This window comes from Misgurnus anguillicaudatus, chromosome 7, assembly GCF_027580225.2.
Source record: "Misgurnus anguillicaudatus chromosome 7, ASM2758022v2, whole genome shotgun sequence".
In the NCBI taxonomy this organism is placed as follows: domain Eukaryota; kingdom Metazoa; phylum Chordata; class Actinopteri; order Cypriniformes; family Cobitidae; genus Misgurnus; species Misgurnus anguillicaudatus.
Window position 1 is genome coordinate 15,083,291 of NC_073343.2, and position 23,256 is coordinate 15,106,546.

The 23,256-nt window shown below is 40.5% G+C and overlaps 1 protein-coding gene across 5 annotated transcripts in view; it reads left to right on the forward strand.

Annotated features, from left to right (window-relative positions):
- Positions 1–23,256, forward strand: part of kif6 (kinesin family member 6) — a 283,602-nt gene that overhangs the window by 168,504 nt on the left and 91,842 nt on the right. For all 5 annotated transcript variants that reach the window (XR_012370505.1, XM_073869458.1, XM_073869455.1 and 2 more), the window contains one exon: positions 10,115–10,217. Coding sequence is in view for 4 of the 5 variants with exons in the window: in XM_073869458.1 (XP_073725559.1) it covers positions 10,115–10,217 (103 nt within the window). In the remaining variant the exon portion in view is untranslated. The remainder of the gene's footprint in view (positions 1–10,114; positions 10,218–23,256) is intronic.

The following is a 23,256-nucleotide window of genomic DNA, read 5'->3' on the forward strand; positions in this document are numbered from 1 at the left end:
TTTTATAGTGAAGTTTGATGAATGCCGAGAGTTGTTTTCCTTCCTGCTCTGTGCCTCCGGCCTCTGCATATGAAAAGTGCGTCTATGACTATCTTCTTTGTCTTGTTTGTATTTAGGGCCAGGTTATGCTTTGTGCACCATGCTGTAAGTTTCTCCAACAGTACCCTGTATGTCCACTCATCATTATTGGTAATAAGGTCGAGAACAGTGGTATCATCTGCAAACTTTATAACATGGTTGCTGTTAAAACTGGCGGTATAGTCATATGTCAGCAGTGGAACAATAAAGGACTCCAAACACACAATTGTGGCATACCTGTGATCACAGTTATTGTTTTAGATTTTAAACTCCCAAATCTGACTGTCTGTCATCTCTATGTCAAAAAGTTCATAATCCATCTACACCAGTGGTTCTCAAATCTAGTCCTCGGGGCCCCCCCTCCTGGAATGTTTTAGATGTCTTCTTATATGAAACTCCCCTGATTTCCTGATTTCACTCACCAGACTCCTTAATTAACACACTAACAAGCTGATGAACTGATTCAGGTGTTTTTATATATGAAGACATATAATATGTTCTGGGAGGGGGCCCGAGGACTGGAATTGAGAACCACTGATCTACACACTCCTGAATTCAGACCCAGCAGCAACAACTTTTCCACCAGTTGTTGAAGCAAGACGGTATAAAATGCGGAGCTAAAGTCAATTAGTAAAATCCTGCCATAGGTGTTCTTGTTCTCCAGGTGTGTTAGTGTAAGGCGGAGCAGGGTGGACATTGCGTCCTCAGTAGAGCAGTTCACACTATGCCCCTGTCCCAAATGGCGCACTTCATGTGGACTTTCGGTCTCGTGGCCTTAAATTGCCCGTTCTCGCTTAGTCTACGAGTCCGTAGGGTGTCCCATCTGTCATTTTTATGCTTTGAAGTGTGCTCATCAGCGCCTCCTTTGCTGCAGCAGGCTTCGCGCACTTTGCCAACCCAGAAGTCCTTGCGAAAGGGCAATCAGACGACGGAAGGGAGGAGTTCACACTGACGGGCAACTTTTGTGATGCTCGAGTCTGTCCCAAAATACAACTCCGGTGCACCCACGTGAAATCGCATCAAGGGTCCCTAAAGTCTGGACTACGTGATGTCATCAAAGTGTGGACTCTGAGGAGGACCACAAGTCCGTAGTGTGCCATTTTGGACAGAGCCTATATGCAAACTGAAGCGGGTCCAGATTTTTTTGGAGACCTGATATGACTGATCACTAGCCTCTCAAAACACCTAAAGTCAATGGGGGTCAAGGCTAATGGACGATAGTCATTCATTGAGGGTGGATTAGATTTTTTTTTGGCGTGGGATAATAATGGAGCTTTTTAAACAGGAAGGTACATTGGCCTGATTAAGAGATATGTTAAACATATCACAAAAAACATTCTTCAATTGTTCTGCACACCCTTTTAGCACACAACCTAGGATCTGGGGTCTCATTTATAAAACTGTGCGTAGGATCCTAACTTAAAGTCTAGGTACGCACAAAAGCCAAAAATGGCATACGACAAAAAATATTAAGACTTGTGAAACAAAGCAATGTTCCCTTTATAAATCAAAGATCACCTGAAAGTGTGCGTACATGAATCATTCTCAGATCCCACCCTTCAAGCCCAAGATGGCTCAGAGCTCTCCCTATATGTGCCTTATATTATGTTTATCGTGTGTTGTGTGTTCGTCTAACTACACTACTGAACACTACAGTTATATGGATGTACTGAACATCAGTTTCCAACTGAAGATGACCATCTCCAGTGACTTTCATCGCTCTCACAATATTCCGGACGAGATAGCAAGACCAGCAGGATCTCCATGGATTGTTATCGGGTCTGGCAGGCGTCGAAGACGGCGGCATGAGAAAAAACAAAAGAGAGGCTGCAGGGCTGGGCTACTGGCTTGGCTAAGGAAACAGCCACTCAAACCTACGCTGCCAAGCATCTATCATACAAACACCAGATCCATGGTACAAAAATGAACGATCTGGAAATACAGCTTGCTTGTAATCGCTATGTTCGTGACTGCTGTGTATTTATTATCATAGAGACATGACTACATGCACAAATCCCTGACACCACAGTAAAGCTAGAAGGCTGCAGGCTACACAGATGGGACAGGAACAGTGACTCAGGTAAAAACAGAGGAGAAGGGCTCTGCATCTATGTGCACGAAGGTTAGTGTAACAACAGCACTATTCTGGATAGACACTGTTCTCCTGACCTGGAGTTCATGTCGGTGAGATGCAGACCTTTTTTTCTGCCTAGAGAGCTAATTGTTGTTGTCATTACTGCAGCCTATATACCACCAGACGTTATTGTAAATACGGCCCTTTCTGTGCTGCTAAACGGCATCAATACTTACCAGCGCACCCACCCCAATGGTGTCCATATTATTGCAGGGGACTTTAATAAAGCAAATCTCAAGACTGTATTACCAAAATTCCACCAACATGTAAAATGCTCATCAAGAGGGGATAACATTTTGAATCGTGTATTCTAACATCAAGCAGGCTTACAGAGCCGTACCGCTTCCCCACCTGGGCCGGTCAGACCACATCTCCCTGCTCCTCACCCTAGCATACACCCCCCTCAGTCAACAAACAAAGCCCACAGAGAGGACCATCACAACTTGGCCCAAGGATGCCCTCCCCGACTGCAGGACTGCTTTGAACATACAGAGTGAGATGCCTTCTTCCATGATGACCTGGCTACATTCACAGACACAGTACTGTCTTACATCAAGTATTGTATTGGGAACGTCACTGTGGAAAAATGCATCCGAGTGTTTCCAAATCAGAAACCCTGGATGACGAAACATTTCTGCATGCTCCTCCGGGCCCGTGACTCAGCCTTATACAGCCCCGTGACTCAGCATGGTACAGCCCTGTGACTCAGCATTGTACAGTGCCGCTCGCACCCACCTGAGGAGCATTAGGACTGCCAAGACAAAATACAAGAGGAGAATAAAGGAACATCTCAACAACCCCAGGCAGGTATGGCAGGGCATAGAGATCATCACCAACTACAGAGGCTGTGCTGTGACACCTGGAGACTCAGATGTGAAGTTGGCAGAGGAGATGAACAGCTTTTTTGCCCGCTTTGAGTCTCAATCAGAGCACTCAGCCAGGCCCTTCCAACGACTATTATTACAACCCCTGCCAGCTTCCAGCAACCCCCCCCCATTCATTCTTGAGGCACAGGATGTGAGGCGGGTGTTCTGTGCAGTGAACCCCAGGAAAGCTGTAGGTCCAGAGAGGGTACCTGAAAAGGTGCTTAAGGCATGTGCCAATCAGCTATCACAGGTCTTCACTGACATTTTCAACCTGTCTCTGGAACAAGCCGTCATCCCACCCTGCTTGAAATGTGCCATAATCACCCCGATTCCTAAAAAGTCACCCACAACTAGCCTCAATGACTTCCGCCCCGTAGCACTCACCCCAGTTGTCACCAAGTGCTTTGAGAAACTGGTTTTGAGACTCATCAAAGCCTGTCTACCCCCCATCCTGGACCCATACCAGTTTGCTGTGTGCTGAGCCCACTTCTTTACACCCTCTATACATACAACTGCAGCCCCACCCACCCAGATAATATCATTGTCAAATTTGCTGACGACACAATGATGGTTGCCTCATTTCACAGGGTGAACAGAAAATGTATGCAGCTCAAAACTGAGAAAATAATTAATTAAAATTATCAGGAAGAGAGCAGTAATTGTCCATTGTCTTCACTGTAGGCTTATGGCCAGTGGCCATTTACAATCCCTGCCATAAACACATTGTGTCCCTAGTGTTGGTGAACTGAGTGAACAACTTTATTCCAAAGGCCTTTTTTTAACTGACAAATGCCTTTTTTCAAGTTGGCCCTTGCTCTTGCATACCCTACTGTGTCACCTGATGCAGCGTTACAGAGCCTCAGTAAGGAACAAACTTTAACTGTCAGCCCCGGATTGTTGGTAGAGTACACCCTGATAGATTTCTTAACAGTCACATCATCAATGCACTTATATATAAAACCCAGCACAGCTTCTGTGTATGCTTCTAGGTCTACACAGTCACCAGATGTTGCAGCATCCTTAAAGATACTCCACTGTGTTCATTTAAAGCAATCTTGTAAAGATGGAATGGCCTCCTGTGATCATACTTTGATTTCCTTTACTGTAGGTGGCTCTCTTCTCATCGCAGGCCTACGTGGTAGTTAAATGGTCAGAGCTGCCAATGTCAGATAAGGGGGCTGCAATGTGTGCTTTTGTGATCTTAATGTAAAGATTGTCCAGTGAATTTGCAGCTCTGGTTGCAAATCCAAAATGTTGGTGGAAATTAGGTAGAACAGACTTGGGCCCTGTCCCAAATAGCACACTTCATGTGGACTTGCGGTCTCGTGGTCTTAAGTTGCGCGTGTCCTACGAGTCCATAGGGTGTCCCATCTGTCATTTTTACGCTACGAAGTGTGCTCATCAGCACCCCTTTGAACCCTTGATGCAGTTTCCGGCGAAACCCGCACTGCAGCAGGCTTCGCGCACTCTACCAACTCAGAAGTCCTTGTGAAAGAGAAATCAGACCAATCAGACGACGGAAGGGAGGAGTTCACACTGATTGGCAACTTCTCTTCCTATTTCCAGTATGACGCTCGACGTTTCCTTTCACAGTGTCAGCAGTGGTACTTCTTTTCAACGAGGGCTCCAAGTGATACAGGTGAGTCCTCTGTATAGCTTCAGCGTTGCAATCTAAGTATTTCCAGACATTCTGTTAGATACCGGTCTACCAGCCGAACACCAGACTCTCTAATAGCCATTATGAAGTCAGGACTGTGAACAAACTTTCACCCCTTAGATTTACAGGGTGATAACTGTTGCACTGAATAGCCAGTGTCTTCAGAGGCCACTGCAAGCATCGGTCATGCCGCCATGAATTATAAAAACCAACCCCCATGTCTCTATCACATTCAGATTGGAATATATAATTGTTTGAGTTTTTGTTGCTAGGTTGCTTTACAGTGGTTGCTAGGGGCATGTTCTAATAGCTTTGTGAGGATCCTAAGTGATTGATTGGTTCCCTTAGTAAAATAAGTCCACCCCCATGTCTCTATGACCCTGTGCTGCAAAGATATCCATTTTGGCCTTTCATAATAGTATTCTATGGGATCAGTTGCTAGAGTTGTCTTGCCCTCCTTGTGCAAGGTGTCAGTGGTCGTCTTTTGGACAACTGTCAAGTAAAATAAGTCCACCCCCATGTCTCTATTACCCTGTGCTGCAAAGATATCCATTTTGGCCTTTTATAATAGCATTCTATGGGATCAGTTGCTAGAGTTGTCTTACCCTCCTTGTGCAAGGTGTCAGTGGTCGTCTTTTGGACAACTGTCAAGTCAGCAGTCTTCCCCATGATTGTGTAGCCTACAGAACTAGACAGAGAGATTTAAATGCAGTTAATTAGTTAATTAGCTGATTAGAGTGTGGCACCAGGTGTCTTGAAAAAATTTTCTGAATTTGGGGTTTTCCTTAGTTGTCAGTTAGAATTATCAAAATTAGAAATATAATATATCAGTCTGTGTGTAATGAATTAATATAATATACAAGTTTTTTTATGGAATTAATTAAATAACTCAACTTTATGACCAGGACACTTCAAAGGCTGCTTGCCAACATGAATAATATAAGCCAACAGCCATTTCTCTACGATGTTTTGATACAGACATATAGGCTTTGTTTATTCTGTTGCTATGGTACTGTCTTTGGTTGTTATGGAGGGCTTGGCAGCTGCCAATAGCATTACTCCTAAGGCTGCTTGCCAGTATAAATAATATAAGCCAACCCGTATGTTTCCACAATGTTCTGATTCAGAGATATAGACTTTGTTAATTACATTGCTAGGCTACTGTTTTTGTTGCTATGGAGTGGCTTGGCAGTGGCCAATAATGATACTTCATATTTAGGTCCAGATTTACTTACAGCTTGCACCAGCGCAAACCATTGTTTTGGCATTAAATAACGATGTTGGAATTTACTAAAGATGCGCAGTGGATCATGAGCGCTGAAAAAGGTGTGGTCTAGTTATTTTTGCAAATGACCTTATTGCATATGCATTTCTAGGAGTTTCCCTTTCAGACATAATTTTTTGGGGAAGAGATTATTTAAAAATTTGCGCAATGTTTTTACTAATGTTTGCGTGTGTGTTATGACTGGCATTTGCACGATTATTTAACACTGAAAAAAGCATGTCTTAAATTATTTTGCGCTTAAAATGGCTGAAATTATTGCAAGAAAAAGAGGCATAATATAGAGCAGAGAACGTGTGATACAATGCAGAGGATTGTTTTAACATGTAACGTGGTGGTGGTTGAGGAGATTCCCCCATTCATATGTAAAGGGCTTTGAGTGCTGCAGAAAAGCGCTATATAAATGTAATGAATTAATTATTTTTATTATTATAACAGTTAATGTGGAATGCCAGAGAAAATATATTGTTTGCCAATGCCAAGCTATGTTATTTTTTTTTGCTGGAGGAAATGAAAGAGGAGTCATGTAACGCCACGCCACCAGAGGGAGCCCTCGTTGTCCTAGCTTAGCACCGCCCTCTGCTTCTCTTATCACTTCCTGCTTCATTCCTATAAAAGCATGCTCACGCCATCACTTCACTGTGAAATATTGCCAGTTTACCTGCCTTACCGAGCCCTCTGCCTTGTGATTTAGATTTGTCTGCTTCGATTGGTTTTATTAAACATCTGCAAATGGATTTAGCTGCTTCAGCGTCCTCATTACAGAATACTTCCCCACCATGAATCCAGCGGATGTCGCCAACTTTCAAGCAACTTGTGACTTCCAAAGCGATCTTCTCCAGCGTTTTCAGGAGCAACTTAGCAAGCTGCAAGCCATCAACGAACACCTCACCCATTACATCCAGTCGATTACGGCTACAACGACTGAAAAGGGGAGCGTTTCTGAGCCGGAGAATTTAACGGCACTGGTAAGAATATCAAGTGGTTTATTCATCAGTTAGAGATTTACTTTCATGATCATGAGGACAATCACATATCTGAAGAGAAGTGGTGTGCAAAAGTCATGTTCCTCCTTACTGGGAAAGCTATTGAGTGGGCCACGGCTGTTTGGGAAACCGACATGAGGCTTTGTACATCGTACTCATACTTCATTCAACAACTCAAAGAAGTTTTTGAATACCCAGCAGGAGGTAAGAGCGCTTCTTCACAAATCTTTCACACCACTGAATTTCGCATCCTAGTAGCACAGAGTTGATGTAACAATAAATCACTGAAGGATATTTTTCAGCATAGTTTGGATGTGGAACTGACCAGTATAACTATCACAGTGAGAAAGACGTCAGCTTTCTACTCCATCACCAAGTGAGTCTATGCAGCTTGGTTTTGTTCCGCTCTCAGTTGAGGAATGTCCTCGCTGGCGTAACCACATCTGTGTTTCTATTGTGGAAACCTGTGACACCGCAACATGTTATGCACTGAAAAAACTCAATGCAAGAGTAATCTGGTGAGTGAAAACCCGTTTCTACCCTATCATGAGGCCTGTACGGTGGATGTTCAAGTTATCAATGAAGAAAATCTATATAATTTACAGCCAAGATTGATTCCGGGGCCGCTCTCAACCTCATCCATGAAGATGTTGTGAACCGCTACCAGATTCCCACACAACCATGCAAACCACATCTCAAAATCACAGCTATAAACAATACCCCCATTGGTGAAGGCATTCCTCATCAAACCGTAACCCTCACACTCCAAATCGGATTACTTCACCAAGAACTCATCTCTTTCTGTCATCTTGTCTCCTCGCCATGATATCATTCTGGGCCACCCCTGGTTATCAGCTCACGTTCTCAAGATCTCCTGGAGAACTGGTGAGATATCTCAATGGTCAAAATTCTGTCTTACAAACTGCATTAATCACCCATTCAAAAAACCCTGCCTGTCTACTATTGTAGAAAGCCCCACCGTAGAACCAGTTAACATCCCAACCTGTTATCAAGAGTTCAATTAAGTTTTCAGTAAATCTAAAGCAACTAAGTTACCCCCTCACAGACCATGGGATTGCGCCATAGACTTATTACGCAATGCCATGCCACCCAAGAGCAAAGTTTACCCTTTGTCACAACCTGAAACTCAAGCTATGGAAGAATATATCGCCAAAGCAGTTAAAAAACGAATTAAATTGCCCCTCCACTTCATCTGCAGCCGCTTGTTTTGGGTTTTTTTGTCGAGAAGAAGGACGGAGGATTACGGCCCTGCATTCTCAGGTGAAACAGTAGTACACTTTCATGGTGTACTTAAAGAGCTTTATTTTCGCACACTAATTTTGTACTTGATATACTAAAAATTCATCTTTGGTACTTCTTAAGATTATCTAAGTGTAGGTCACTGTGCTATTTTGAGACAATAAATATGAACTAAAATGCACTTTTAACGTACTATCTCTGTATTAAAAAATGTATTTAGTTAACACTTGTATTAAACTTGAACTCCATTCCTGTAAAGCATTACTACATTGCATTCTGTTTATCTGTTGTTACCTTTGCCTGTTTATCTGTACTCACATCTTTTGGATTACCGTTTTGTATTGTTTGCCTTGATTGCACTGCCTATTGTTATTTGATTAACTGCCTGTTTTCTGACGACCCATTTGCCTTGTGATTTGAATTTCTGCTTTGATTGTTTTTTTTAAACATCTGCAAATAGATTCAACCGCTTCAGCGTCCTCATTACAAGTCACTAGGAGAAGTCACACAATACCAGGTGTTTCAAAACGTATTGTAAACCTTTGCATTGCACGCTAATTTGCCCTGTTTAGTAAATCTGGCCCTTAAAATCTCATGGGGTACTTCAAGTAAATAATTTACGCCAAGGGGGTTTGGCTGTCAAAATGTTTGAAAACTCCTACTTTATCATGTATGTTAAAAAAATATTTATTACATTTTCATGAGGGCTGGGGTGATTATATATTTAGTTGCTGACAGCTTATGTAACAGATTTTTAAGGGGCTAAAATGAAATGCAAGAAAAAAGCAAGAAGCATTTGGAAAACTATTTTGCTCAGCATAATCTAAAAATTAAGGCTTGGTTATTTTTAACTGGATACCTGCAATAGCCAATAAGAGTGGACAAACTTCAACCACTGTGTGCTTTAATATCTGATCAATTATATTTTTTCTAATTAAACTAATAAAAAGAATATTGAATTGTAGAACTATTGCAACAGCTTGATTACATTTATAATGTGTTGTGCAGTTTGCACATACATCTTCTGATGCACGACCTTGGATACATCATCAGTGTTGTTTCCAGGAGTCACTGGGTGTTTCTGGTCTTGCAACAGACACCCTAGTCCTGGTGACCCGACCAAGGCTGATCAGACCTCGGCCTGCATCCAAGTGGCAGTCTACCACCCCCACTGCTCTCCCTTCTTCAACTAGAATCATCTGAATGCTTTTTCTGCTGCTTCTATGTTTTTGCCTATGGCTGTTCTTCAATTAGCACCAGTTATGCCCAACGTGGCATGAGCCTTGCTCAGAGCCTTTATTGGCATACATATGGTCCTCCTACAATATTCCACCAGCTCTTGGTATTTCTTCCTTTTCCTCTTTCTCTCTTGAGCATCTCCCATGGCACTGTCAGCTCTAACAAGATCAATTGTTTTGTGCCCTCAGAGACCAAGATGATATCAGTTTTTAAAGCAAGAACTGTCACAGCATATTTCTTTATTTGTGAAGTAATAGTTGAATATGCTGTTAAGTTTCTGTAAAATGTCAAAGCATTGTGAAATCATTACCACTGTTGGCAGGTGTGTGGTGTGCAGTTCAGTCAGACTGTCTAGTGTTTGCCTTTGGAGGATTATAATGTTAAAAAGCTGTCCTAATGTCTGTGGCCTCCAATGGATTAAAATCACCTAGTGTGCCCCTAACAGGTTTACTTTGAAAATCACTAAGGCATGAAATGATAATTTACGCTTAAAAAATTGTTTTTTTTCTTGAGACATCTTTTCTATACATGAATAATATTTATTTTTTATGTTTTTCATTATTTTGTTTTGTTTTCATTGTCTTTTAACTATGATGTACCTTACCTTATCAGTGCCAGAGATGTCTGTGGGTCAACTAGAGGCATTTGAAATCTTTTTGAGAGACCATGAAGATCATTTAACAATTGAAGACAAGAAGACTATACTAAAAGAGAGGTTAGTGTAATACAGACCAGTTTTCCCATTTTCCATTTTTTTTAATGTATTTTAACCTTACACTAACCAGATAAAAATTATGAATCACCAAACTGAGGTTCATATAAAGTGCACTGTAAAAAATACTGTGAAATCTACAGCAACTTACTGGCAGCAACTGCTAAACCTACTATAGATGTAATCATAGTTAACATTGTAAATATATATTACAGTAATAATCACAGTACTGTAATTTTTTTGCCTTTCTTTTTTTATTATAAGTGCAAAACATAGGACAGATAGTTAAGCAGCAAAACAACAAAAACAAAACAGACAACAAAAACAAAACAACAATTGTGACAATGTTTTTGTTCTGAGAAATGATAATAAGCGAAATAATAATAATAAATATTAATAAATTAAACTGATAATAATACAGATGATGATATTGTTATGAAGCAATGATAATAAGCAAAATGATAATAATAAAACAAACTAATAATAAATTAAACAGATAATAATACATATTTGTGTAATAATAATAATAAGAAATATAGCTGCAAGCAGCGATACCGGGGTCAAGCCAAACATGGCAAAAAATGATTCATACGTGATGACTGTCATGATTTCAGATCTAAGTTTGCATTCGTTTTATGAAAAAATGGCACATTTTTCATATCTTGAGACCACTAGGTGGTGCTGTGCCGAAACAATAGATGGTGCCTCAGGTCATGACTGTGATGACACCCACCAAATTTGGTGTAAATACAATAAAGAGATACAGAGATATAGCCTTAAATGACTTGACCACTAGGGCGCACTGACCAAAAAATAAATTGTGACTCAGGTCTTGATTGTGATGACACCCACCAAATTTGGTGTAAATACGATAAAGAGATGCAGAGATATAGCTTCAAATCCCTTGACCACTAGGGGGCACAGGAAAGTTTACAAGTCCTCCCAGAACATGTTGCTGATGAACAATACGCAATTGCGTTTCTGAAATACTTGAACTTAGAGAAAAAATCAAAATGGCCGACACCCAAAATGGCCGACCAAAAACCATTTTGTATCGTTTGACTTGACATGCTTCAGGAAATCAAACAAAAGCACTCTCATAATTTTACACACATGCTTGCAGAAGTTATAAGCAAAAATTGACGATTTTCATATCTCGTGACCACTAGGGGGCACTGTGACGAAACGGTGCATGCACCCTTACGTCATCACTGTTATGACATATACCAAGTCTCAAATCAATAGGCAAAAGTTTTGCGAAGATACAGGCTCAAACACATTTTGGCGTGCTCGCCCTCGCATTCTTTGATGCGTTATACGACAACGGATAGGTCTACCAAAAAGCTTTTGATAACTTTTTGTCTGGAGTGTCTCTAGATGATGCATACCAAAAATCAAGCCAATCACACGAGCACTCTAGGAGGAGTTCGAAAAAGTAGGTGTTCAATATAATTCAAAATGGCCGACAGGAAGTAGGTTTGACTCAGACATATTTGGTACAGTCGGACTCAGCACGAGCCAAGGAATCAGTAGAGTGAATTCTTATGTCAGTGTGGCAATTTAATCAAATGATATAAATATTTTAAACAATTTATTTACATATCCTGACCACTAGGTGGCGCTGTCCTAAAGATTTATAGGGGCGCTCAGAACATGTCACTGATGAATCATGCCAAATTTCGTAGCAATACGCCATTCTGTTTGTGAAATACTGAACTTAATGAGAAAATTCAAAATGGCCGACACCCAAAATGGCCGACCGAAAACCGTTTGGTATCGTTTGACTCGGCATGCCTCAAGGAATCTAACAAGACCACCTTCGTGATTTTAGACTCAAGTGTGAAGTAGTTATAAGCAAAAATAGGCATTTTTCGAATCTCGTGACCACTAGGTGGCGCTGTGACGAAACGTTGCAGGCACCCTCAGTTCATGACTGTAATGACATATACCAAGTTTCGTGTCGATACACCAAAGTGTTGCGAAGTTACAGCCATACGTCCGTTTTGGCGTGCTCGCCGCCATATATGTTGTTAATTTATACGAGAACGCATTGGTCTATAAAAAAGCTTTTGATAACTTTTCGTCAAAGGTGTCTCAAGATGCTATTTAGCAAAGGACATGCAAATCGGACAAATGCTCTAGGAGGAGTTCGAAAAAGTAGGTTTTACGGAAAATTCAAAATGGCGGAAAGATGTGCATGACACAAATGACATCAATGTGTGCAATTGAATCAACATGAGCCAAGGATTCAGAGGAAACAAGAATTTAGTTTCTAGGACTCACGGGTCAGAAGTTATGAGCATGAACATAAGTAGACTTTTGGACTGTTGGTGGCGCTAGAGAGTTTGAGTTAGACACACCAAAGTTGCTATAGTAACTTCTGAGACTGTCCTCTACATGTATGCCAAATTTCATAACTTTCCTATGTACGGTTCTATGGGCTGCCATTGACTTCAATGGCGGAAGAACAAGAAGATGAATAATAAATATAGCTGCAAGCAGCGATACCGGGGTCAAGCCAAACATGGCAAAAAATGATTCATACGTGATGACTGTCATGATTTAAGATCTAAGTTTGCATTAGTTTTATGAAAAAAATTGCAATTTTTTGTATCTTGAGACCACTAGGTGGCGCGGTGCAGAAACAATAGATGGTGCCTCAGGTCATGACTGTGATGACACATACCAAATTTAGTGTAAATACGATAAAGCAATACAGAGATATAGCCTTAAATGACTTGACCACTAGGGGGCACTAACCAAACAATAAATTGTGACTCAGGTCTTGATTGTGATGACACCCACCAAATTTGGTGTAAATACAATAAAGAGATGCAGAGATATAGCCTTAAATGACTTGACCACTAGGGGGCACTAACCAAACAATAAATTGTGACTCAGGTCTTGATTGTGATGACACCCACCAAATTTGGTGTAAATACAATAAAGAGATGCAGAGATATAGCCCTAAATGACTTGACCACTAGGGGGCACTGACCAGAAAATAAATTGTGACTCAGGTCTTGATTGTGATGACACCCACCAAATTTGGTGTAAATACGATAAAGAGATGCAGAGATATAGCTTCAAATCTCTTGACCACTAGGGGGCACCGAAAAGTTTACAAGTCCTCCCAGAACATGTAGGTAATGAACCATACCAAGTTTCATAACAATACACAGTTGCGTTTCTGAAATACTTGAACTTAAAGAAAAATTCAAAATGGCCGACACACAAAATGGCCGACCAAAAACCATTTGGTATCGTTTGACTCGCCATGCCTCACGAAATCTAACAAGACCAGTCTCATAATTTTACATTCAAATTTGCAGTAGTTATAAGCAAAAATAGACATTTTTTATATCTCGTGACCAGTAGGGGGCAGTGTGACGAAATGGTGCATGCACCCTCAGGTCATCACTGTTATGACATATACCAAGTCTCATATTAATACGCAAAAGTTTTGCGAAGATACAGGCTCAAACACATTTTGGCGTGCTCGCCCTCGCATTCTTTGATGCGTTATACGACAACGGATTGGTCTACCGAAAATCTTTTGATAACTTTTTGTCTAGAGTGTCTCTAGATGATGCATACCAAAAATCAAGCCAATCACACGAGCGCTCTAGGAGGAGTTCGAAAAAGTAGGTGTTCAATATAATTCAAAATGGCCGACAGGAAGTAGGTTTGACTCAGACATATTTGATACCGTCGGACTCAGCATGAGCCAAGGAATCAATAGAGTGAAGTCTTATGTCATAGTGGCAATTTAATCAAATGATATAAAGATTTTAAACAATTTATTTACATATCCTGACCACTAGGTGGCGCCGTCCTAAAGATTTATAGGTGCGCTCAGAACATGTCACCGATGAACCATGCCAAATTTCGTAGCGATACGCCATTCGGTTTGTGAAATACTGAACTTAATGAGAAAATTCAAAATGGCCGACACCCAAAATGGCCGACCGAAAACGGTTTGGTATTGTTTGACTCGGCATGCCTCAAGGAATCTAACAAGACCACCTTCATGATTTTAGACTCAAGTTTGAAGTAGTTATAAGCGAAAATAGGCATTTTTCGAATCTCGTGACCACTAGGTGGCGCAGTGACGAAACGTTGCAGGCACCCTCAGTTCATGACTGTTATGACATATACCAAGTTTCGTGTCGATACACAAAAGTTTTGCGAAGATACGGCCTCACGTCCGTTTTGGCGTGCTCGCCGCCATATATGTTGTCAATTTATATGAGAACGCATTGGTCTATCAAAAAGCTTTTGATAACTTTTTGTCTGGGGTGTCTCTAGATCAGGGCTATTCAATTAGTTTTTCGTGGGGGCCAGTTCATGAAAAGCATCACAAATGAGGGGCCGGAGAAATAACAGTGATGTAACGGAGATATACATTTTCCTACATTTAAACATACTAATGTTATATTCTGAAACTACATAAAAACAAAATCAGTGCATTGTACAATAGGCTTTTTCTACAAACATGTATTTTCAGACTGCATTCAACAACATAAGTGCATTGTTAGATGTCTAAGTAGGATTTTCTACATCCAGACATGTTCATATGTTATTAATAAATATTTTAAATTTTGCATAACAACATAAGTGCATTGTAAAATGCCCATGTAAGCTTTATTTTACATTTAAATAGGTAAATAAGATCCATATCACACTCATTGAGAATTTAACTTATTTACTCACTTAAGTACACATAACAAAACAGTTTATAATATGGAACATAATTGTTTTATGCTGTTTTTTGTCAAAGCTAATTATTACAGTAGCCATATTTACACTACAACCGCCATCTTAATAACTGGCAAACATTAGGCTAGCTTCTAATAAGACAGAATTTGTTTTTAGATTTCGCAAGAGCAGTAAAATCAGTTGTATGTTTGTCAGCGCGATGCACATACAGTGGTGCAGGTGCTGGGCTGTGAGCGATGGGCGATTAACTCGTTTTAATTGCATTCTTGTGTGAGAACGATGACTCGCATAATATTTGAGCATTTAGTCTGCTTTGAATTTTGGAGAAACTTTTTGTCTAGTTCACAAAATCGTTTCAACGAGTTTCCTTTGTTAAGACATCTAACGTAAATGTCATTGTGGATAAGCAAGTCATTGAGCTGACATATCAGACAACAATTGTCGGAAAAGGCAGCGTTTTTAAGCTGGAAATACAACAAATAAAGTTAAAACAGCCATAGAGACCGGTCTCTTAACTCACCACTGTCAGCTATTGCATCTTGAGACGCGGGCGCGAGCGGGGGAGACCAAAGCGCAAATATAAACACGTGACACGGCTGCTCGCACCAGTCACGTGATTCGCGCTCTGCAGCTCATGCTGTATGAAACAGACGCACGCGCATCAACTTTAACTGTACGGCCCGTTCTCTAACTTACTAAATTTATTCTAGAGATGTCTTTTTTACAGACTACATAAAGGGCCGGATCAAATTACCTGGGGGGCCGGGTTTGGCCCGCGGGCCGCCAATTGAATAGCCCTGCTCTAGATGCTACATACCAAAGGACATGCAAATCAGACAAACGGTCTAGGAGGAGTTCGAAAAAGTAGGTTTTACGGAAAATTCAAAATGGCGGAAAGATGTGCATGACACAAATGACATCAATGTGTGCAATTGAATCATCATGAGCCAAGGATTCAGAGGAAACAAGAATTTAGTTTCTAGGTCTCACGGGTCAGAAGTTGTGAGCATGAACATTAGTGGATTTTCGGACTGTTGGTGGCGCTAAAGGGTTTGAGTCAGACACACCAATGTTGCTATAGTAACTTCTGAGACTGTCCTCTACATGTGTGCCAAATTTCATAACTTTCCTATGTACGGTTCTATGGGCTGCCATTGAATTTCGGCGGAAGAACGAGGAAGAAAAATAATAATAAGAAAACTAACGATAACAATAGGGTTCTACGCCCCTTCGGGGCTTGACCCCTAATAATAAATATAGCTGCAAGCAGCGATACCGGGGTCAAGCTAAACATGGCAAAAAATGATTCATACGTGATGACTGTCATGATTTAAGATCTAAGTTTGCATTAGTTTTATGAAAAAAATAGCAATTTTTTCGTATCTTGAGACCACTAGGTGGCGCTGTGCCGGAACAATAGATGGTGCCTCAGGTCATGACTGTGATGACACATACCAAATTTAGTGTAAATACGATAAACCGATACGGAGATATCGCCTTAAATGACTTGACCACTAGGGGGCACTGACCAAACAATAAATTGTAACTCAGGCCTTGATTGTGATGACACCCACCAAATTTGGTGTAAATACGATAAAGAGATGCAGAGATATAGCTTCAAATCTCTTGACTACTAGGGGGCATCGGAAAATTTACAAGTCCTCCCAGAACATGTTGCTGATGAACCATACCAAGTTTCATAACAATACGCAATTGCGTTTCTGAAATACTTGAACTTAAAGAAAAAATTCAAAATGGCCGACACACAAAATGGCAGACCAAAAACCATTTGGTATCGTTTGACTCGGTATGCCTCAAGAAATCTAGCAAGACCAGTCTCATAATTTTACATTCAAGTTTGCAGTAGTTATAAACAAAAATAGACATTTTTTATATCTCGTGACCAATAGGGGGCAGTGTGATGAAATGTTGCATGCACCCTCAGGTCATCACCGTTATGACATATACCAAGTCTCATATTAATACGCAAAAGTTTTGCGAAGATACAGGCTCAAACACATTTTGGCGTGCTCGCCCTCGCATTCTTTGATGCGTTATACGACAAAGGATAGGTCTACGGAAAATCTTTTGATAACTTTTTGTCTAGAGTGTCTCTAGATGGTGCATACCAAAAATCAAGCCAATCACACAAGCGCTCTAGGAGGAGTTCGAAAAAGTAGGTGTTCAATATAATTCAAAATGGCCGACAGGAAGTAGGTTTGACTCAGACATATTTGGTACAGTCGGACTCAGCATGGGCCAAGGAATCAATAGAGTGAAGTCTTATGTCATAGTGGCAATTTAATCAAATGATATAAAGATTTAAAAAATTGTTTTTACATATCCTGACCCCTAGGTGGCGCCGTCCTAAAGATTTATAAGTGCACTCAGAACATGTCACTGATGAACCATGCCAAATTTCGTAGCGATACGCCATTCTGTTTGTGAAATATTGAACTTAATGAGAAAATTCAAAATGGCCGACACCCAAAATGGCCGACCGAAAACCGTTTGGTATCGTTTGACTCGGCATGCCTCAAGGAATCTAACAAGACCACCTTCATGATTTTAGACTCAAGTTTGAAGTAGTTATAAGCGAAAATAAGCATTTTTCGAATCTCGTGACCACTAGGTGGCGCTGTGACGAAACGTTGCAGGCACCCTCAGGTCATGACTGTTATGACATATACCAAGTTTCGTGTCGATACAATAAAGTTTTGCGAAGATAAGGCCTCACGTCCGTTTTGGCGTGCTCGCCGCCATATATGTTGTCAATTTATATGAGAACGCATTGGTCTATCAAAAAGCTTTTGATAACTTTTTGTCATGGGTGTCTCTAGATGCTACATACCAAAGGACATGCAAATCAGACAAACGGTCTAGGAGGAGTTAGAAAAAGTAGGTTTTACGAAAAATTCAAAATGGCGGAAAGATGTGCATGACACAAATGACATCAATGTGTGCATTTGAATCATCATGAGCCAAGGATTCAGAGGAAACAAGAATTTAGTTTCTAGGACTCACGGGTCAGAAGTTGTGAGCATGAACATAAGTGCATATTTGGACTGTTGGTGGCGCTAGAGGGTTTGAGTCAGACACACCAATGTTGCTATAGTAACTTCTGAGACTGTCCTCTACATGTGTGCCAAATTTCATAACTTTCCTATGTACGGTTCTATGGGCTGCCATTGACTTCAATGGCGGAAGAACAAGAAACTGAATAATAATAAATATAGCTGCAAGCAGCGATACCGGGGTCAAGCCAAACATGGCCAAAATCGATTCCTACGTGATGACTGTCATAATTCAAGATCTAAGTTTGCATTAGTTTTATGAAAAAATAGCAATTTTTTGTATCTTGAGACCACTAGGTGGCGCTTTGCCGAAACAATAGATGGTGCCTCAGGTCATGACTGTGATGACACATACCAAATTTAGTGTAAATACAATAAAGCGATACGGAGATATAGCCTTAAATGACTTGACCACTAGGGGGCACTGACCAAACAATAAATTGTGACTCGGGTCTTGATTGTGATGACACCCACCAAATATGGTGTAAATACAATAAAGCGATACGGAGATATAGCCTTAAATGACTTGACCACTAGGGGGCACTGACCAAATAATAAATTGTGACTCAGGTCTTGATTGTGATGACACCCACCAAATTTGGTGTAAATACAATAAAGAGATTCAGAGATATAGCCTTAAATAACTTGACCACTAGGGGGCACTGACCAAAAAATAAATTGTGACTCAGGTCTTGATTGTGATGACACCCACCAAATTTGGTGTAAATACGATAAAGAGATGCAGAGATATAGCTTCAAATCTCTTGACCACTAGGGGGCACCGGAAAGTTTACAAGTCCTCCCAGAACATGTTGCTGATGAACCATACCAAGTTTCATAACAATACGTAATTGCGTTTCTGAAATACTTGAACTTAAAGAAAAATTCAAAATGGCCGACACACAAAATGGCCGACCAAAAACCATTTGGTATCGTTTGACTCGGCATGCCTCACGAAATCTAACAAGACCACTATCATAATTTTACATTCAAGTTTGCAGTAGTTATAAGCAAAAATAGACATTTTTTATATCTCGTGACCAGTAGGGGGCAGTGTGACGAAATGGTGCATGCACCCTCAGGTCATCACTGTTATGACATATACCAAGTCTCATATTAATACGCAAAAGTTTTGCGAAGATACAGGCTTAAACACATTTTGGCGTGCTCGCCCTCGCATTCTTTGATGCGTTATAAGACAACAAATAGGTCTACCGAAAAGCTTTTGATAACTTTTTGTCTAGAGTGTCTCTAGATGATGCATACCAAAAATCTAGCCAATCACACGAGTGCTCTAGGAGGAGTTCGAAAAAGTAGGTGTTCAATATAATTCAAAATGGCCGACAGGAAGTAGGTTTGACTCAGACATATTTGGTACAGTCGGACTCAGCATGAGCCAAGGAATCAATAGAGTGAAGTCTTATGTCATAGTGGCAATTTAATCAAATGATATAAAGATTTTAAACAATTTATTTACATATCCTGACCACTAGGTGGCGCCGTCCTAAAGATTTATAGGTGCGCTCAGAACATGTCACTGATGAACCATGCCAAATTTCGTAGCGATACGCCATTCTGTTTGTGAAATACTGAACTTAATGAGAAAATTCAAAATGGCCGACACCCAAAATGGCCGACCGAAAACCGTTTGGTATCGTTTGACTCGGCATGCCTCAAGGAATCTAACAAGACCAACTTCATGATTTTAGACTCAACTTTGAAGTAGTTATAGGCGAAAATAGGCATTTTTCGAATCTCGTGACCACTAGGTGGCGCTGTGACGAAACGTTGCAGGCACCCTCAGGTCATGACTGTAATGACATATACCAAGTTTCGTGTCGATACAATAAAGTTTTGCGAAGATACGGCCTCACGTCTGTTTTGGCGTGCTCGCCGCCATATATGTTGGCAATTTGTACGAGAACGCATTGGTCTATCAAAAAGCTTTTGATAACTTTTTGTCTGGGGTGCCTCTAGATGCTACATACCAAAGGACATGAAAATCGGACAAACGGTCTAGGAGGAGTTCGAAAAAGTAGGTTTTACGGAAAATTCAAAATGGCGGAAAGATGTGCATGACACAAATGACATCAATGTGTGCAATTGAATCATCATGAGCAAAGGATTCAGAGGAAACAAGAATTTAGGTTCTAGGACTCACGGGTCAGAAGTTATGAGCATGAACATAAGTGGATTTTTGGACTGTTGGTGGCGCTAGAGGGTTTGAGTCAGACACACCAATGTTGCTATAGTAACTTCTGAGACTGTCCTTTACATGCGTGCCAAATTTCATAACTTTCCTATGTACGGTTCTATGGGCTGCCATTGACTTTTGGGTGGAAGAACGAGGAAGAAGAATAATAATAATAATAATAATAATAAGAAAACTAACAATAACAATAGGGTTCTACGCCCCTTCGGGGCTTGACCCCTAATAATAATTATTATAAAAAGAAAACTAACAAATACAATAGGGTTCTACGCCCCTTCGGGGCTTGACCCCTAATAATAATAATAATAATAATAAGAAAACTAACAATAACAATAGGGTTCTACGCCCCTTCGGGGCTTGACCCCTAATAATAATAAGAAAACTAACAATAACAATAGGGTTCTACGCCCCTTCGGGGCTTGACCCCTAAATATAGCTGCAAGCAGCGATACCGGGGTCAAGCCAAAAATGGCAAAAAATGATTCATACGTGATGACTGTCATGATTTTAGATCTAATTTTGCATTAGTTTTATGAAACAAATTGCAATTTCTTTGTATCTTGAGACCACTAGGTGGCGTTGTGCCGAAACAATAGATGGTGCCTCAGGTCATGACTGTGATGACACATACCAAATTTAGTGTAAATACAATAAAGCGATACGGAGATATAGCCTTAAATGACTTGACCACTAGGGGGCACTCACCAAACAATAAATTGTGACTCAGGTCTTGATTGTGATGACACCCACCAAATTTGGTGTAAATATGATAAAGAGATGCAGAGATATAGCTTCAAATCTCTTGACCACTAGGGGGCGCCGAAAAGTTTACAAGTCCTCCCCAAACATGTTGCTAATGAACCATACCAAGTTTCATAACAATACGCAATTGCGTTTCTGAAATACTTGAACTTCAAGAAAAAATTCAAAATGGCCGACACACAAAATGGCCGACCAAAAACCATTTGTTATCGTTTGACTCGGCATGCCTCACGAAATCTAACAAGACCAGTCTCATAATTTTACATTGAAGTTTGCAGTAGTTATAAACAAAAATAGACATTTTTTATATCTCGTGACCAGTAGGGGGCAGTGTGACGAAATGGTGCATGCACCCTCAGGTCATCACTGTTATGACATATACCAAGTCTCATATTAATACACAAAAGTTTTGCGAAGATACAGGCTCAAACACATTTTGGCGTGCTCGCCCTCGCATTCTTTGATGCGTTATACGACAACGGATAGGTCTACCGAAAAGCTTTTGATAACTATTTGTCTAGAGTGTCTCTAGATGATGCATACCAAAAATCAAGCCAATCACACGAGCGCTCTTGGAGGAGTTCGAAAAAGTAGGTGTTCAATATAATTCAAAATGGCCGACAGGAAGTAGGTTTGACTCAGACATATTTGGTACAGTCGGACTCAGCATGAGCCAAGGAATCAATAGAGTGAAGTCTTATGTCATAGTGGCAATTTAATCAAATGACATAAAGATTTAAAAAAATATATTTTCATATCCTGACCACTAGGTGGCACCGTCCTAAAGATTTATAGGTGCGCTCAGAACATGTCACTGATGAACCATGCCAAATTTCGTAGCGATACGCCATTCTGTTTGTGAAATACTGAACTTAATGAGAAAATTCAAAATGGCCGACACCCAAAATGGCCGACCGAAAACCGTTTGGTATCGTTTGACTCGGCATGCCTCAAGGAATCTAACAAGACCACCTTCATGATTTTAGACTCAAGTTTGAAGTAGTTATTAGCAAAAATAGGCATTTTTCGAATCTCGTGACCACTAGGTGGCGCTGTGACGAAACGTTGCAGGCACCCTCAGGTCATGACTGTAATGACATATACCAAGTTTCGTGTCGATACATTAAAGTGTTGCGAAGATACGGCCTCACGTCCGTTTTTGCGTGCTCGCCGCCTTGTATGTTGTCACTGTATACGAGAACGCATTGGTCTATCAAAAAGCTTTTGATAACTTTTTGTCTGGGGTGTCTCTAGATGCTATATACCAAAGGACATGCAAATCGGACGAACGCTCTAGGAGGAGTTCGAAAAAGTAGGTTTTACGGAAAATTCAAAATGGCGGAAAGATTTGCATGACACAAATGGCATCAATGTGTGCATTTGAATCATCATGAGCAAAGGATTCAGAGGAAACAAGAATTTAGTTTCTAGGACTCACGGGTCAGAAGTTATGAGCATGAACATAAGTGGATTTTTGGACTGTTGGTGGCGCTAGAGGGTTTGAGTCAGACACACCAATGTTGCTATAGTAACTTCTGAGACTGTCCTCTACATGTGTGCCAAATTTCATAACTTTCCTACGTACGGTTCTATGGGCTGCCATTGACTTCAATGGCGGAAGAGGAAACATAATAATAATAAGAAAACTAACAATAACAATAGGGTTCTACGCCCCTTCGGGGCTTGACCCCTAATAAGAAAACTAACAGAAACAATAGGTGTCTACGCCACTTCGTGGCTTGACCCCTAAATATAGCTGCAAGCAGCAATGCCGGGGTCAAGCCAAAAAGGGCACAGAAGAAAGTAAAGTTGAATTGGATAAGCAGATTGAAGAACCTAGATAAACCTAATAATTTTAGATGAAAAAACCAAAAAGTTATCAACAAAAATAATTTAAGTTCTTGTCTACTGCAATCGTTCTTCTGTTATTGACAATCATGGAACATTAGAGCACTGAAAGACATGTGAGTGGTGTTTGCAGTGGCAAAACATGGGTCACATCATGTTACAACAAGTTTAATTAGTCAAAAGAGACCATCCCGTGTCTCTACAATGTTCTGATGCAGAGATATAGCTTTTGCAAAAACGGTTAATAAGGTATTCTCAATGGTTGCTAGGGAGTGAATTGGCAACCACCAGTGATTATAGTCAAAGCTATGAAAGGAATAATCCATGATGACTCATGGTTTTAGATGTGTTATTGCAGTAGTTTTAGGCAAAAATACCATATTCTATCTCAAAACCAGTAGGTGGCGCAATGACAAAATTGTGCATG